The sequence below is a fragment of the Berghia stephanieae genome, chromosome 5 (assembly GCF_034508935.2).
Source record: "Berghia stephanieae isolate SIO BIC M18660-M18661 chromosome 5, UCSD_Bste_1.3, whole genome shotgun sequence".
Lineage (NCBI taxonomy): Eukaryota > Metazoa > Mollusca > Gastropoda > Nudibranchia > Aeolidiidae > Berghia > Berghia stephanieae.
Genome location: NC_088364.1, coordinates 2426714 through 2444213, shown reverse-complemented (window position 1 = coordinate 2444213; position 17500 = coordinate 2426714). Strand labels below are relative to the sequence as shown.

At 37.3% G+C, this 17500-nt stretch overlaps 1 protein-coding gene across 1 annotated transcript in view; it reads right to left on the bottom strand.

Moving 5' to 3' along the window:
* The window catches only part of LOC144972239 (uncharacterized), a 318601-nt gene that overhangs the window by 95672 nt on the left and 205429 nt on the right, over window positions 1-17500 (bottom strand). The window contains exons 66-75 of the mRNA XM_078913282.1: window positions 17108-17238; window positions 16455-16558; window positions 13743-13927; window positions 11989-12116; window positions 11345-11469; window positions 10741-10936; window positions 4619-4820; window positions 2526-2665; window positions 1770-1888; window positions 995-1183 (exon numbers count right to left, since the gene is read on the bottom strand). Of these exons, the coding sequence (XP_078769408.1) occupies window positions 995-1183; window positions 1770-1888; window positions 2526-2665; window positions 4619-4820; window positions 10741-10936; window positions 11345-11469; window positions 11989-12116; window positions 13743-13927; window positions 16455-16558; window positions 17108-17238 (1519 nt within the window). The remainder of the gene's footprint in view (window positions 1-994; window positions 1184-1769; window positions 1889-2525; window positions 2666-4618; window positions 4821-10740; window positions 10937-11344; window positions 11470-11988; window positions 12117-13742; window positions 13928-16454; window positions 16559-17107; window positions 17239-17500) is intronic.

Sequence of the window (17500 nt, the reverse complement as noted above, 5' to 3'; positions counted from 1 at the left end):
AGTGACGCCAAATCCTGAAGTTCGCCAAAAACACACTCAGAATGTTCGGCATTGGATGTAGACGCGGAGCAATGGCTGATCGTGTTCTGAAAGACAGATGAGATGTTAATGGCGTAGTTGCAAACGACATCGATGGCCAGGTTCGAGACTCCTATGCGTTCGTTGGGCTTTGTCATTGGCGGACATTCTGAATCTGATGATGGGGTCTTCTTGAGAAACGAGGATCCTATATTCAATTGACTAACGACGTCGTCCAGAACTGATTTTCGCAGAAGACATTTGTTATCGTTACACGTTTCACCATTCTCATCTTTGTTTGATATCTGTTTAATCTCGATAGATCCATTTTATCATTAGAATTTATAGATAAAACTGGTGGAGGTTTGATCATCAATAATTTTTGGTTTGGACAACTGTGTTTATTAGTTGAAATTGTCGATAGTTTTTTATTGTTTTGGGATTGCGAATCTTTGTGCTTCTGAGAAATTGCTGGTGCTCATCACTCGTGCATGATTTTTTAAATCTCATTTTCTGAATCTGTGGACCTGGTGTCGTTGCTTTTATAATTGCCCTTCCTATCAATTGGCTGTTTATAATCGTTATCTGACGCCCTATTTCAGCCCTGCTGTAATCACGTTTTTGTGATCGAGCCTTCCGACTACCCATTGGGACTTTCCTTGTCATATTTTTCTTTTCCACCGACTTGCTAGGTGCGGATATTTGAGTTGAAACCTCTCTTTTGTCAAGGCTAGCTCTATGCAAAAAATTCTCTCAAATTTGATGATGATGATGATGATAGTAACAATAATAATATTAATCATAATAAAATAGTATTGTAAATAAAGAAACCATATATGGATACCAAGTAAGTCATAGTAATATATAGGATGCCTTGATCATAATAAACATCCAATATAACTTGACACTCATCCATCCATTTCCTATTTCCTATTGAATGAACCAATGACAAAATGAACCATCTGTCCAGGCATACCTTGGCCACCATAGCACCGATATCTAGTTCCATCTTCAAAGCATTGACCAGTCCAGTGAGTTGTTGGTCATTCAACTGACAAAAAGCCTTGCTGACCTCATCGGGTGTCTTGCCAGTTCCATTCATGACCAGAATCATCTCAAAGACTTCCTGACAACTATACACCGGTTTGCTTTCCAGACCAAGCAACTAAGGACAGAAAAAAACAACAAACATGGCAATTAATAGACGACTCTCCATTCTTTCCTATTGTTTGGTATGGAATCACGGGATCTGTTGTATTTTCTAGTTTTGTATTCTCACACAAAGTCTAATTATGGGGGGTGGGTGGACACACATATTAACCAGTAGATTTTTGACCTATCAGAATAGTGGGAATGTCCGTCTGGATTTCAAGTGATACATTGTCATTGTTTTTCTTACTGGTTGAAACATTGAGTGTTTGGTATTTTATTCTTTTTCTAAACTGTCCTATTCATGATTGTCCATTACATGTGACAATCTACAGCTTCTAACAGCTTTGTATCATACCAGACTGTCCTATTCATGATTGTCCATTACATGTGACAATCTACAGCTTCTAACAGCTTTGTATCATACCAGACTCTCATGAAGGTATAATTCTCCACTGTTTGACTAATTTGGTTCATTTGAAGAGGAATAAGATGACAACGAATGCTTGAATATTGATTGTAATGTTGCTTGTGTATTATTGGTAGTTGGATAGTTGGGTGCCTACATTGTTATAGTTATTTAATATTTGGACAATCCTTACCACTCTAGTAGAGAAAACACTTTGGAGGATGGTATCAACCATGTCTGGTGAAAATTTCAAATCATCTGTCATGTACTTTCTTAGGCCTGCCACGTTTAACACCAGGTCCTCGACTTCCACTGTGGAGGAAAACATTGGAAGACAGATAAATATCAAGAAATCCCAGTAGACCTTCATAACTATTTATGTCTTCATTGTCACCGTCGTCATCACCATGACTCATCTCTTTATCAAAATGCTCTAGATTTGTATCGCCAGTCACAGGCCTTGTTTGTTTATTTTGTTTTTAAGAGTTTTACAGCGCTTGCCACACATTAAGGTCACTTCAGCACCAGTAAAAAGGAAGAAAATGGGAAAGTCAAGAAAGTTATAGAAATACAATTAAAAGCACAAAAGAAAAAGTAAGACAAAGGGGAAGGGTACAGATGTAGATTCCAAGAGCACACTATCAGTGTAATTGGTTTGAGATCACCTAAAAGTCTCATCTAAACACAAGCACAGGTCCCAACTAAGAGGAATACACTCAAATGTTTACAAACTTTACTAGGAAAATATATGATCTCCCAAAACTATAAATATACATTTGACTTCTTCCCTCCCAGTCAAGGACCCCGGCCAGGGCTTGGACAAAAGCAAGTAAAAAAAACAAAACCCCATTCCAAGACACAGTGAGAAAGCAACTCAGAAAACAGACATAAGGAAATAGAAGACAGCCCATCCAGCATTGGCAGACATCAAAGACTTGTATCATCTTACAGGTTTCCACCACAGGTCCCTTGATGATCACTTCAATGGCAATAATTCCATCAATAATTTTCTCCACATCACGGATAACAGCTTGAGTTGTTGCGTCAGTAGAGAAGAATGGCTTGACAGAGTTGAAAATCTTCTTCATACTGAAATGGGAGGGAAGAAAATAAATTTTGTATAATACGATACAGGCTATTGTGAAGGAAATATTCTAAAGAAACATTGTGATAATAATAATAATAATACAGTCCAAGCCGGTCTATTGAGACGGCTCGGTTCCCGACAAATCGTCCCAATTAAGCAGCGGCCATGGAATTGGGCAATTTCCAGATTGATCCTAGTCCACATAGTAATCAGGGAGACTTGTTTGATGTCTAATGTGGGTTACTGCAGCAGTTACTTGACTGCTGATTTGATCCAATGATGAGAGACAAATCTAAAGGCACAAAACAATTTACGAATTTGCCACTCATAATAATAATAATGGTATAGATTTATAGTGCGCCAAACATCCCTTCATCAGGAGGGCTCTGGGCGCATAACATAGATTAAGCCCTAACACAGTACACGAACAACGCTAATTATACATATAATCAAAAGAAAGCCTGTCGGAATAAGAATGTCTTCAATCGACGCTTGAATTCCTCTAGTGAAGACGAAGAACGTATCTCTAGTGGTAGTAAATTCCACAACCTTGGACCAGAATGCTGAAAGGCGCGTTCACCAGCCTTCATTCGACAGCGGGGTGTTTTCAATTTGAGGTCGTTCGTTGATCATAACAGTTGCATAAGTAAGAAATTGATTCAGATGATCTTTCTACCCATTCGTCTCTTTGAACAAATAAACCATTTGGGGGTGACAGCCTTGAACAAACAAAGCTATCACTCATTACACGTCGAACCCTTGGTCAGTTGACCCATGGCAGCCGATGATACTGCCAAGGAATTCAGGTAAATTCTATTGTTCACATCTCTGACGACTATGTCACACGGTTTGGCAACACACCTGATTGGTTGCTGCAATAGACACTACCTGGGGATACCAGTAAATTCTATTGTTCACATCTCTGATGACTATGTCACACGGTTTGGCAACACACCTGATTGGTTGCTGCAATAGACACTAACTGGGGATACCAGTAAAGTCTATTGTTCACATGTCTGACGACTATGTCACACGGTTTGGCAACACACCTGATTGGTTGCTGCAATAGACACTACCTGGGGATACCAGTAAATTCTATTGTTCACATCTCTGATGACTATGTCACACGGTTTGGCAACACACCTGATTGGCTGCTGCAATAGACACTAACTGGGATACCAGTAAATTCTATTGTTCACATCTCTGATGACTATGTCACACGGTTTGGCAACACACCTGATTGGCTGCTGCAATAGACACTAACTGGGATACTAGTAAAGTCTATTGTTCACATCTCTGATGACTATGTCACACGGTTTGGCAACACACCTGATTGGCTGCTGCAATAGACACTAACTGGGGATACCAGTAAAGTCTATTGTTCACATCTCTGATGACTATGTCACACGGTTTGGCAACACACCTGATTGGCTGCTGCAATAGACACTAACTTGGGATACCAGTAAATTCTATTGTTCACATCTCTGACGACTATGTCACACGGTTTGGCAATACACGTGATTGGTTGCTGCAATAGACACTAACTGGGGATACCAGTAAATTCTATTGTTCACACCTCTGTGATGAATAGTACGACCCTACATCTGGATGACTGTACCGTTAGACTCATCTGCATTTTATGAACCATCGTTTTTATGGGGACGGCCATTGTCAAATTTTGTCCTTATTAGGCGGCGGGCCATCCCAATTAAGCAGCTGAGAATCGGAAAGGATATGACTTTTTATAGAGAAAAAATTCCATTCCCAAGGAATTGTCCCAATAAAGCGGTGTCCCCAATACAGGCTTGGACTGTAATAGCAATTAGGGTAATGACAGTAACCATAATTCATTCATACATTTTTTTATGTACATATCTCTATATTTACTTTTTAAAAATTCATTTACAAAATTCCAAATGTAGATTTAATATTTAATTTTAAAAATATCCACTCACTCCATTCCAAATCTTTCCATGAGGTCACCCTGAATGATGTCATCAATGACGTCAGCATTCCCTTCAAAGATGTCCAGATCTTCTTTGGTAGCCAAGTCTACAAACAGCTGGACAATGCCATCAAAGTGTGTGATGAGGTCAGCCAGTCCATTTGTCAAGTCTGTTACAATCTTTATCAAATCATTGCCGCCTCCTGATCTCTGATTTAGTCAAAGATGGAAATAATACACTTATTACAAAACATATAAACTTGACTTGAGCTTTTTGAGCTTATAAAATAGCAAATATTGACTAAACGTGCTCAAAAAGCTTTACAAGGGGTCCCTAGTCAACAACAAAATATAACATGTAGGACAAGACATAACGGCTGTTAGGTGAAATTACAATTAATTTTTTATTTTTTCCGATGAAGACAACACTGTTAACAGCCAGGTACTCATTTTACACCTGGTAAGGAATTTGAGTACAGAGCCTTTTCCAAAGACTCAACCATGCACTGCTCAGTTGGACTTGAACCCTAGACCTTCCAATCTGAAGGTTAGTGTCATAGCGCTAGACCACATAGCGGCACTAAGACACTACTAAGCCCTTTGTGATTGTTATTAGACTGTCAGAGAGGTGATGAATCCTCCATAAAATAGTCTCGAACAGACGATAGACATGAAAGAGTTACACAGTATTGTGTGCTGTAGGATGATAGACGATAGACATGAAAGAGTTACACAGTATTGTGTGCTGTAGGATGATAGACGATAGACATGAAAGAGTTACAGTATTGTGTGCTGTAGGATGATAGACGATAGACATGAAAGAGTTACACAGTATTGTGTGCTGTAGGATGATAGACGATAGACATGAAAAAGTTACACAGTATTGTGTGCTGTAGGATGATAGACATGAAAGAGTTACACAGTATTGTGTGCTGTAGGATGATAGAGTATAGACATGAAAGAGTTACACAGTATTGTGTGCTGTAGGATGATAGACGATAGACATGAAAGAGTTACACAGTATTGTGTGCTGTAGGATGATAGACGATAAACATGAAAGAGTTACACAGTATTGTGTGCTGTAGGATGATAGACGATAGACATGAAAGAGTTACACAGTATTGTGTGCTGTAGGATGATATACGATAGACATGAAAGAGTTACACAGTATTGTGTGCTGTAGGATGATAGACGATAGACATGAAAGAGTTACACAGTATTGTGTGAGTGCTGTAAGGTAAGTATTAGGCGAATATAGACATAGAAAGAGTTACACAGTATTGTGTGCTGTAGGATGATAGACGATAAACATGAAAGAGTTACACAGTATTTGTGTAGCTGTAGGAGATAGACGATAGATATGAAAAGAGATAACTAAAGTATATGTGTGCTGTAGGATGATAGACGATAGACATGAAAGAGTTACACAGTATTGTGTGCTGTAGGATGATAGACGATAGAACATGAAAGAGTTACACAGTATTGTGTGCTGTAGGATGATAGACGATAGACATGAAAGAGTTACACAGTATTGTGTGCTGTAGGATGATAGACGATAAACATGAAAGAGTTACACAGTATTGTGCTGTAGGATAATAGACGATAGACATGAAAGAGTTACACAGTATTGTGTGCTGTAGGATGATAGACATAGACATGAAAGAGTTACACAGTATTGTATGCTGTAGGATGATAGACGATAGACATGAAAGAGTTACACAGTATTGTGTGCTGTAGGATGATAGACGATAGACATGAAAGAGTTACACAGTATTGTGTGCTGTAGGATGATAGACGATAGACATGAAAAGTTACACAGTATTGTGTGCTGTAGGATGATAACGATAGACATGAAAGAGTTACACAGTATTGTGTGCTGTAGGATGATAGACGATAGACATGAAAGAGTTACACAGTATTGTGTGCTGTAGGATGATAGACGATAGACATGAAAGAGTTACACAGTATTGTGTGCTGTAGGATGATAGACGATAAACATGAAAGAGTTACACAGTATTGTGTGCTGTAGGATGATAGACGATAGAATGAAAGAGTTACACAGTATTGTGTGCTGTAGGATGATAGACGATAGACATGAAAGAGTTTACACAGTATGTGTGCTGTAGGATGATAGACGATAGACATGAAAGAGTTACACAGTATTGTGTGCTGTAGGATGATAGACGATAGACATGAAAGAGTTACACAGTATTGTGTGCTGTAGGATGATAGACGATAGACATGAAAGAGTTACACAGTATTGTGTGCTAGTAGGATGAATAGACGATAGACATGAAAGAGTTACACAGTATTGTGTGCTGTAGGATGATAGACATAGACATGAAAGAGTTACACAGTATTGTGTGCTGTAGGATGATAGACGATAGACATGAAAGAGTTACACAGTATTGTGTGCTGTAGGATGATAGACGATAGACATGAAAGAGTTACACAGTATTGTGTGCTGTAGGATGATAGACGATAGACATGAAAGAGTTACACAGTATTGTGTGCTGTAGGATGATAGACGATAGACATGAAAGAGTTACACAGTATTGTGTGCTGTAGGATGATAGACGATAGACATGAAAGAGTTACACAGTATTGTGTGCTGTAGGATGATAGACGATAGACATGAAAGAGTTACACAGTATTGTGTGCTGTAGGATGATAGACGATAGACATGAAAGAGTTACACAGTATTGTGTGCTGTAGGATGATAACGATAGACATGAAAGAGTTACACAGTATTGTGTGCTGTAGGATGATAGACGATAGACATGAAAGAGTTACACAGTATTGTGTGCTGTAGGATGATAGACGATAGACATGAAAGAGTTACACAGTATTGTGTGCTGTAGGATGATAGACGATAACATGAAAGAGTTACACAGTATTGTGTGCTGTAGGATGATAGACATAGACATGAAAGAGTTACACAGTATTGTGTGCTGTAGGATGATAGACGATAGACATGAAAGAGTTACACAGTATTGTGTGCTGTAGGATGATAGACGATAGACATGAAAGAGTTACACAGTATTGTGTGCTGTAGGATGATAGACGATAGACATGAAAGAGTTACACAGTATTGTGTGCTGTAGGATGATAGACGATAGACATGAAAGAGTTACACAGTATTGTGTGCTGTAGGATGATAGACATAGACATGAAAGAGTTACACAGTATTGTGTGCTGTAGGATGATAGACGATAGACATGAAAGAGTTACACAGTATTGTGTGCTGTAGGATGATAGACGATAGACATGAAAGAGTTACACAGTATTGTGTGCTGTAGGATGATAGACGATAGACATGAAAGAGTTACACAGTATTGTGTGCTGTAGGATGATAGACGATAGACATGAAAGAGTTACACAGTATTGTGTGCTGTAGGATGATAGACGATAGACATGAAAGAGTTACACAGTATTGTGTGCTGTAGGATGATAGACGATAGACAGAAAGAGTTACACAGTATGTTGCTGTAGGATGATAGACGATAGACATGAAAGAGTTACACAGTATTGTGTGCTGTAGGATGATAGACGATAGACATGAAAGAGTTACACAGTATTGTGTGCTGTAGGATGATAGACGATAGACATGAAAGAGTTACACAGTATTGTGTGCTGTAGGATGATAGACGATAGACATGAAAGAGTTACACAGTATTGTGTGCTGTAGGATGATAGACGATAGACATGAAAGAGTTACACAGTATTGTGTGCTGTAGGATGATAGACGATAGACATGAAAGAGTTACACAGTATTGTGTGCTGTAGGATGATAGACGATAGACATGAAAGAGTTACACAGTATTGTGTGCTGTAGGATGATAGACGATAGACATGAAAGAGTTACACAGTATTGTGTGCTGTAGGATGATAGACGATAGACATGAAAGAGTTACACAGTATTGTGTGCTGTAGGATGATAGACGATAGACATGAAAGAGTTACACAGTATTGTGTGCTGTAGGATGATAGACGATAACATGAAAGAGTTACACAGTATTGTGTGCTGTAGGATGATAGACGATAGACATGAAAGAGTTACACAGTATTGTGTGCTGTAGGATGATAGACGATAGACATGAAAGAGTTACACAGTATTGTGTGCTGTAGGATGATAGACGATAGACATGAAAGAGTTACACAGTATTGTGTGCTGTAGGATGATAGACGATAGACATGAAAGAGTTACACAGTATTGTGTGCTGTAGGATGATAGACGATAGACATGAAAGAGTTACACAGTATTGTGTGCTGTAGGATGATAGACGATAGACATAAAGAGTTACACAGTATTGTATGCTGTAGGATGATAGACGATAGACATGAAAGAGTTACACAGTATTGTGTGCTGTAGGATGATAGACGATAGACATGAAAGAGTTACACAGTATTGTGTGCTGTAGGATGATAGACGATAACATGAAAGAGTTACACAGTATTGTGTGCTGTAGGATGATAGACGATAGACATGAAAGAGTTACACAGTATTGTGTGCTGTAGATGATAGACGATAGACATGAAAGAGTTACACAGTATTGTGTGCTGTAGGATGATAGAGAAACATGAAAGTTCAATATGCTGTCTTGATTGCTATAGTATTTGTCAGAGAGATAAGTGACATGAAGATTACACATATTGTTTTTATGATGAGATAGACATGAAGAGTTCCATATTGCTGTCTGTAGTTGTAGAGAGGTAAGTATCGTTGCTTTCGATGCTGAAAGTTACAAGTATTGCTTGATTCTCTTTGCTATAGTATTTGTAGAGAGGTAAGTCGATTCTCGCTTGATTCTCTTTGCTATAGTTTGTAGAGAGGTAGTCATTCTTGCTTGATTCTCTTTGCTATAGTATTTGTAGAGAGGTAAGTCATTCTCGCTTGATTCTCTTTGCTATAGTATTTGTAGAGAGGTAAGTCATTCTTGCTTGATTCTCTTTGCTATAGTATTTGTAGAGAGGTAAGTCATTCTTGCTTGATTCTCTTTGCTGAAGTAAGTATTTGCTGTCATGATGAAGGTAAGTCATTCTTGCTTGATTCTCTTTGCTATAGTATTTGTAGAGAGGTAAGTCATTCTTGCTTGATTCTCTTTGCTATAGTATTTGTAGAGAGGTAAGTCATTCTTGCTTGATTCTCTTTGCTATAGTATTTGTAGAGAGGTAAGTCATTCTCGCTTGATTCTTTGCTATAGTATTTGTAGACGAGTAACATTTGCTTGATTCTTTTGCTTAGATAATTGTAGATGAAAGGTAATCATTTGTTGATTCTCTTGATATAGTATTGTACTGAAGGTATACATCATTCTTGCTTGATGCCTTTGCCTATATTTTGTAGAGAGTATAGTCATTCTAGCTTGATCTCTTGCTTATAGTATTGTAGAGAAGTAAGTCATTTGCTTGTTCTTGTAATAGATTTGTAGAAGAGGTTAAGTCATTCTGCTATAGTCTCTTATGCTATAGTATTGTCAGTAAAGTAGGTTCTTTCGCTGATGTCTGATAGTATTTATTAAGAGTATATCTATCCTGCCCTATCAGAGTTGATAAGAGTAATCAATAAAATTTTACACGTTTGAATAACTAATAAGAGAGTTAACTCTCCTAGAGTGCATATACTTATATTTGTACCAAATGTATTCATCATACCTTGCTAATCTATTGAAAGTGTAAGTTCTTCTCCTATCTTGCTTAATTGTGACAATGCATCTCACTGATTGTATTAGCCCAAAGTTCATGCTATAATTACATCAGCTGCTGTATGTTCACACAGATATTGTTAATTCTCAATTGTAGAAAAACTTGATTTATTAGGATAAATCATTATAACCAGTTTATACTGGTTTATTACTCGAGTAAAGAATATCTAGTCAATGATTGTAATAATCTTCCACATAGATGTACTGTTTCCTGTGCTGTGATTTAATAAACAATGTACATGAAATATTAGATATTAATCTTTTTATAGTAAAAAGCACTAGATACATTACAAGGTTCAGAGATACAACAATCATACAAGAAACGAGTTCCAATGAGCTGGTGTTTTAAAATTATAGATATAGGAGAAACTTAAACAATATTACTGTCTAGTATAAGAGACTAATCATAATACATTCACTATCAACTTGTCAATTTGATCTGATCTTGCTGACAAGTTCTTCAAGTACATGACAGTATCTGTAATTTCATTGGTACAAATCATCTCACTGATCTGTGTCATGTTGACCCCTGACCCTTCAGGCAAGGTCAGGACTTGAGACAGACGTGAGGGGTCACACAAGATGTCTCTGACTTCATTTACAGTTTGACTCAACAACTTGTTCTGGAAAATCATATAACTGCCTAGGTTTTATGGTTGTCAAATACTTAAAACGAACGAGTGAATGAATGAATGATTGAATGAATGAGTCAATGATTGAATGAATCATGCGCAACGCTTCCTACAATTCAAATTTTGTTGTCGTCTTGGAACCCCTTGAAAACTGGTTTAAACAAATTTTGTGGATATATCTAGTTTACAAAAGTTCACAGGGGAGAGGGGGTGTCACTCTTTATATTCCACTCATTCCATATCATGGGGGCCAGGTGGTTGAGTGGTTAAGGCATTGCTCTGTGACCTGAGAAATATTCTCATTGGATTGACTAAGTGTGAGTTTGGACCATTTTATTAGAAGGAGTTGAAGGATTGAGTGGGTTCTAAAATATAACTAAATGATTCGACAGATCTTACCCAGTCCTGGTCGACGGAGGAATTCATGAATGCCTTGGTTATTACTCCTGGTATTCCTAGGGTGTCTGTCAGGTAGGTCGTCACTGAAGCATTGGTCTGCAGCAAGTCTTCAAACTTGAGGATCTCTGTTTGATACAAAAGTTAAAAAAAAACAAACAAAAAAACATTAATCTTTAAATTTTGTTTTAGGGCATGAATTTCTTTCCTCCTTATTCGTTCTCTCTCTTCTTTTTCTTCTTCTCCCTCCTGCCCCTCCTCCTCCTTCTTCTTCTTCTTCTCCTCCTTCTTCTTCTTCCTCCTCCTCCTCCTCCCCCTCCTTCTTCTTCCTCCTCCTCCCCTCCTTCTTCTTCTCCTTCCTCCTCCTTCGTCTTCCTTCTCCTCCTTCTTCTTCCTCCCCCGCCTCCTCCCCCTCCTTCTTCTTCTTCTTCCTCCCCCTTCGTCTTCCTCCTCCTCCCCCTCCTTCTTCTTCTTCCTTCTCCTCCCCCTCCTTCTTTTTCCTCCTCCTCCTCCCCCTCCTCTTCCTATCCTCAATCCATCCCTCCATGTACAAGACTCATAAGCTTTCTATATGCTTAAGCATAAAAGTTGACCAGAACTAATATATCCAAATTTTAAGAAGATAGAAATTCTTAGAGGAGACTGACTATGATTGTTGATGTCAATTCCATGCATGATAAAGTTGAGGAAGGAGAGGATTTCAGGATCATTGAGAAACTTGTTGATGGATGGAGACTGTAAGGCTCCTACTAGTTCTTCTATGAAGTCCAAGAGTCTGGAAGGGAATAAACCAATGCAGAAATATATTATATATATATATATATATATATATATATATATATATATATATATATATATATTATATATATATATATATATATATATATATATATATATATATATACACACACACACAAACATTAAAAAATAAATAAATAATAATTTAAGAAACAAATAAATAATTTTTAAAAAAATAAATAGGTGAATAGATATGTGAATAAATAAATATATTAACAAATAAGTAAATAAAAAATTAGAGGTGAATACAAAAATAAACAGATAAATAAATACATAAAATAAAATAAAATGCACAATGCACATGCCCTCCCCATATACTGATCCCTTTGCTACAACTGGATTATCGGGATCTCCAAAGTGAAAAAGTCAAGACAGACCAAGGAGCCAATCCTGTGCTATGTGTCTTTAATTATCCACCATTTTCTAACCAGTCCCATCAACCCTCGTGTCTTACTTAGACCTGGAAATGAGCTCTATAAAAATTGACTGAAACTCTTTGACAAACTGAAGATTCAATTATTTTTTACAAATAAGGGCATCATTGGAGAGGAGAGTGATAAATGCAATACATTAGTGGGTGTTATTTCTTACTGGAAGTATGACTGCCATAATTTGATGTAGAAGGAATGCTAAACTAAATAAGCATATCATTCATATAAGTAAAGATGACTTCATCAAAGTCATATTCCTGCCTCTGGCATTTTTCTGACATAGTCAGAAAAATAATCACCATTATCATCTTTAACTTCTAGCCATGACCTATTGAATTTATTCCTCACATCTTTATCGATGCTCGACAAGTCTGAATTGCGACCCACGAACAGCCAAGGCATTGTGAGAACATTAGAATAATGTAGCAATGAGCAAACTTGATTTTCAATCAGTAAATGACAGAAGAAAAAAAACTGAATTAAATATGACTTCTGGCCAATACAATGAATTATTAAGTAGAAGTGAATTATCATGAAGAAACTTTGGCAGGCATGGCGGAAAAATCAAAAGAATCGAAATGGATGCCACAGTAAACAACAAACTCACTTGAGCAAAACAATGGCAGAAAACGTCCTGATTTGCACAGGAATTAATTAGGCTACTTACCATTGTTATTATAATTAGGTACCTGATCAGTGAAGAAACGGTCAACCAGTTTGTTTACAACGTGAGGCAATTGAAATGTGCTTGTAGCAATCTATCCTAACTTTCGATTTAAAGGTGTCTACATAACGCACTTCCGGCTTTCACGTTTTACTTTTTCATACTTTTATGAATCAGTGAAATTTATCGCTCGGCGGCTCAGTTAAAATTGGCTACCATTGGGATCACGACAGGTTTGGAAAGTGAAAAAATAATTTAATGACGGCTGTGTGAAATTACACTGGGATGTGTTCAGACACGCCAATTCTAAAAGCGTCACTTAGCCTTGGTGATATATCCATCGTTAATATAAACGGCCCCCATGAGCTATGCGTAGCGCTGTGGAACACTCCTAATCCTAATTACTTTACAGACATTCTTTCTTTCTTTCTTTCCCTTTTTAAAACATTTGAATTAGACAAATTGACTGATTTCAGTCAATTGACTGAGAATTTACAGGTCTACTTACTTGGAGGCAGAGGAGAGAATCTGTCTAAACTCCACTGTGGTGTCCTGGACACAGCGATCCATCTGACCAATGTCCAGTTGACCTCCCATCACGGTGGCATTGATGACCTCCATCACGGTATTGCTGAATGTGATTGGAGCGGAACATTTCAAGTGATCCAGTGGATTCATGAACTCATCCACAGCCTGAGGATACAACAGACAGATGAGCTAAAAATGGTCTATGGAAGTAGATGAAATATAACAAGAAATGAGATGAGTAGAAATGTGCCAGAAAACAACAGAGAATAAAAACTTTGAGGCGGCGATGGGGGCTCGAACTCACGAATTTATTGTTACAACAACTCGCCTGGCCATTGGAGATCCTGACTCTACCATATCAGTTATCCGCAAAGTTTTTATTCTCTGTGTTGTGTCATTTCTTGTAATTATCAACATAAGTGCCGTGCCTGCTCCACTCACTTTTCTGAATTAAATACATGAAAAATAGCAGTCTTCAATTACATGGTCAAAATCATTTTATTATTGTCACTCCTTTGTTAGAATTAATTGTGCCTCTATAATAATAATAACAGCAATACTATTAACAATAATAATCTAAATTGAAATGACGCCCTCGGCAGCGACATCAAAAGATATTGTTGCCTAGGTATTTCACGAAGGAATGCAGATAATTCATCAAACAAGATGTCTGATTAAAACAAGAATCACTCACGTTGTCCAAGTGAGCAAATTGAGAGTTGATAATCCTGCTCAAAGAAGAAAAAAAAACGAAAGTGCCTCGAACCTGGGACCTTCTGGGTCACAGTGCAATGCCTTAACTACTCGGCCACTTCGCCCCCAATAACAATAATAATAATAATGATAATAATAATGATGATAATAATAATAATAATAATAATAATAATAATGATGATAATGATAATGATAATAATAATATAATAATAATAATAATAATAATAATAATAATAATAATAATAATAATAATAATAATAATAATAATCACAATCATAATAATCATAATAATGACAATGATGATGAGATGATAATCGTTACTGTCCCAAGAGGCAATTATTATTAGGTTGTTTGCATTTTGTTTTTGTCTTTGATTGATTTTGTTTCGTTTTTCTTTTAATTTTGTCTCTTCAGTTTCTTTTCCAGTATTTCATGTTTGCTATTATTTTTTTTAAATGTATATTGTTGAAAAAGGATCTGTTGTCATACCATACAAGGTTTGGATATTGCACTAAAGTGGAACCACATGATGACAAAACAAGTCTATAATTCTATGGTCTCTCTACAATCAAAATTGACTTTTCTAGAAATGGTTTACTGTAACTGGAAGACCTTGACTTTGCGGATGACATTGTGCTCTTGTCACACAATCTGACCGATTTTGTTGAACGCGATCTCATAATAAGATAATGTTAATGATGTAACTCCTACTTTATTTGCTCATTTTGTTTATTCTAGTGTTATGTCCCTTAGACCATTATACGCTGATTGATACATCGTTCCGTATCTCATTGATCCATTATTTTTATTGTGCTTACCATGATACATTTCCTGTTGTTGGTCCCTTGCAAGACAAGCAAGGTGTCCATGCCTTTTCATAATAAATTCATGATTGAACGATCAATCCCTACTGTTTGTATTTTTATTTAACATCAATATGGACCAACCAACCAACCAACCAACCAACCAACCAACCAACCAACCAACCGATATACAATCAAAAACAAAGCTGGTCCAAAGTCATGCTCAAATGTTGGAGTTAAAAATAAAGGTGACAAAAACTAAATTCATAAGGACCAATAAGAAATCCCGAAGACAGGTGACGCTTGGAAATGAAGAATTGAAGGATGTTCAGGCATTCACTTGTCAGGGGAGCAAGATTATTAGAAATGGAAATTCAGAGGCTGAAATTTTAAAGAGGCTCTCTAAAGCTTGGTGGACTTTTATAGCTCTTGGTAATATCTGGAAGTCAAGGAGGATACAGACCAAAACAAAGATCAGATTTTTCAAATCCAACATTCTCTCTGTGTTTCTATAATATGGTGCTGAAACATGAAAATTGACAAAGAGCATTTGTAAAAAAACAAATGCTTGAGGAAGATACTGAGGATATTCTGTCCAAGAGCCATCTCAAACATCGACTTGATGAAGGGAACAGGACTAGAGCCTGTGTCCCTTCTTGTGAAGAGAAGAAGATGGAGATGGACTGGCCATGCCCTGGGGATGAACGGATGAACCATGATGTTATACCAAGGGTCACCTTCACATGGACATGGACCCTGCAGGGAACAAGAGGAGAGGGAGACCCTTGGAGACTTGGAGAAGGACCCTGGTGCGTGACATGAAGACCCAGAAGTGGAAAAGGGGAGAGATGTCAAAGATGGCAGCAAATTGTGATGGTTGGAGATCTACTATGTCGGCCTTATGTGCAATTGAAGCACCAAGAGGATAAGTAATTCAGTAAGTAATGGATAGATCTTATTCTAAGGTAGGTATACCAAGACAAACAGCCATCCCATTTAAAGACCACAAAAAACCTCAAGAAAGGAATGACTGTATAACACACAAACACGTGATCTACACCTGGCAAGTACAAGACAAACAGCCATCCCATTTAAAGACCACAAAAAACCTCAAGAACGGAATGACTGTATAACACACAAACACGTGATCTACACCTGGCAAGTACAAGACAAACCTTTTGAATGTCGTTAATGATTCCCACATCCTCCAGTTTATTCATAAAGTTTTTCAAGCTGATCTCTTTGTTGTCGTTAAGGGAACATGCCAGGTCATCCAAGTCTTGAAAAATGTAGAAAAAAAAAAAATCGTATTGTTTCAATGAATGAAATAGAGGCTGATGTATGTATGTGTGTGTGTGTGTATTTGTCACTTGTGGTTGAATATTTGTGTGTGTGTGTGTGTGTGTGTGTGTGTGTGTGTGTGTGTGTTTGTTTGTTACTGTAGTTGTGTGTGTCTTTGTGTGTGTGTGTGTGTATTTGTCTGTCACTTGCGGTTGAGTACTTGTGTGTGTGTGTGTGTGTGTTTGTGTTTGACATTGTTGTGCATCCATATCACAGTCATAGACATCAACTAGTGTAGGTTATCTGTTGACAAACATGATGAGCCAGAGAAACAGCAATCACTTTTTAACTAAACAACTACAACAACAATAACAACGATGATGACAACAATAACGATGGCAATAACAACAACGACAGCAAAAACAACAATGATGGGAAGAACAATAATAAATATAGCAATAACAATAGTAACGATGGCAATAACAACAACGACACCAACCATCACCTCAAGAAATATAAGTATAGAGAAATACCAAAATGTTCCTACCTTCAACATGTCCAGCCATGTCTGATGCTAGATCGAGGGCAGTGAAAACCTTGGAGAAAACAGTGTGGAATTGTGGGAAGTCATCAGTCTGGTTGAGGTAGGAAGAAACAGCCTTACACAGACCAACCGTCCTGGAGAGATGATGTGATCAAGTATTCATTAGTAACTGATAGCCTTAGTCATAAGACTGACAAGTATACATGTAAAACTTGGATGATTGTGGACTGTCAAAATGGATAGGAAAAATGAAGTATGCCTTAGAGTAGCTATACTATGAATGAGATCTGTTTTTCTTGATCTTTCTATATCAGCATGCATAATAGGCTATTTAAAGGTCTTGAATGATCCCTTTTGATTATAACTTGAATGATCCCTTATTGATTATAACTTGAA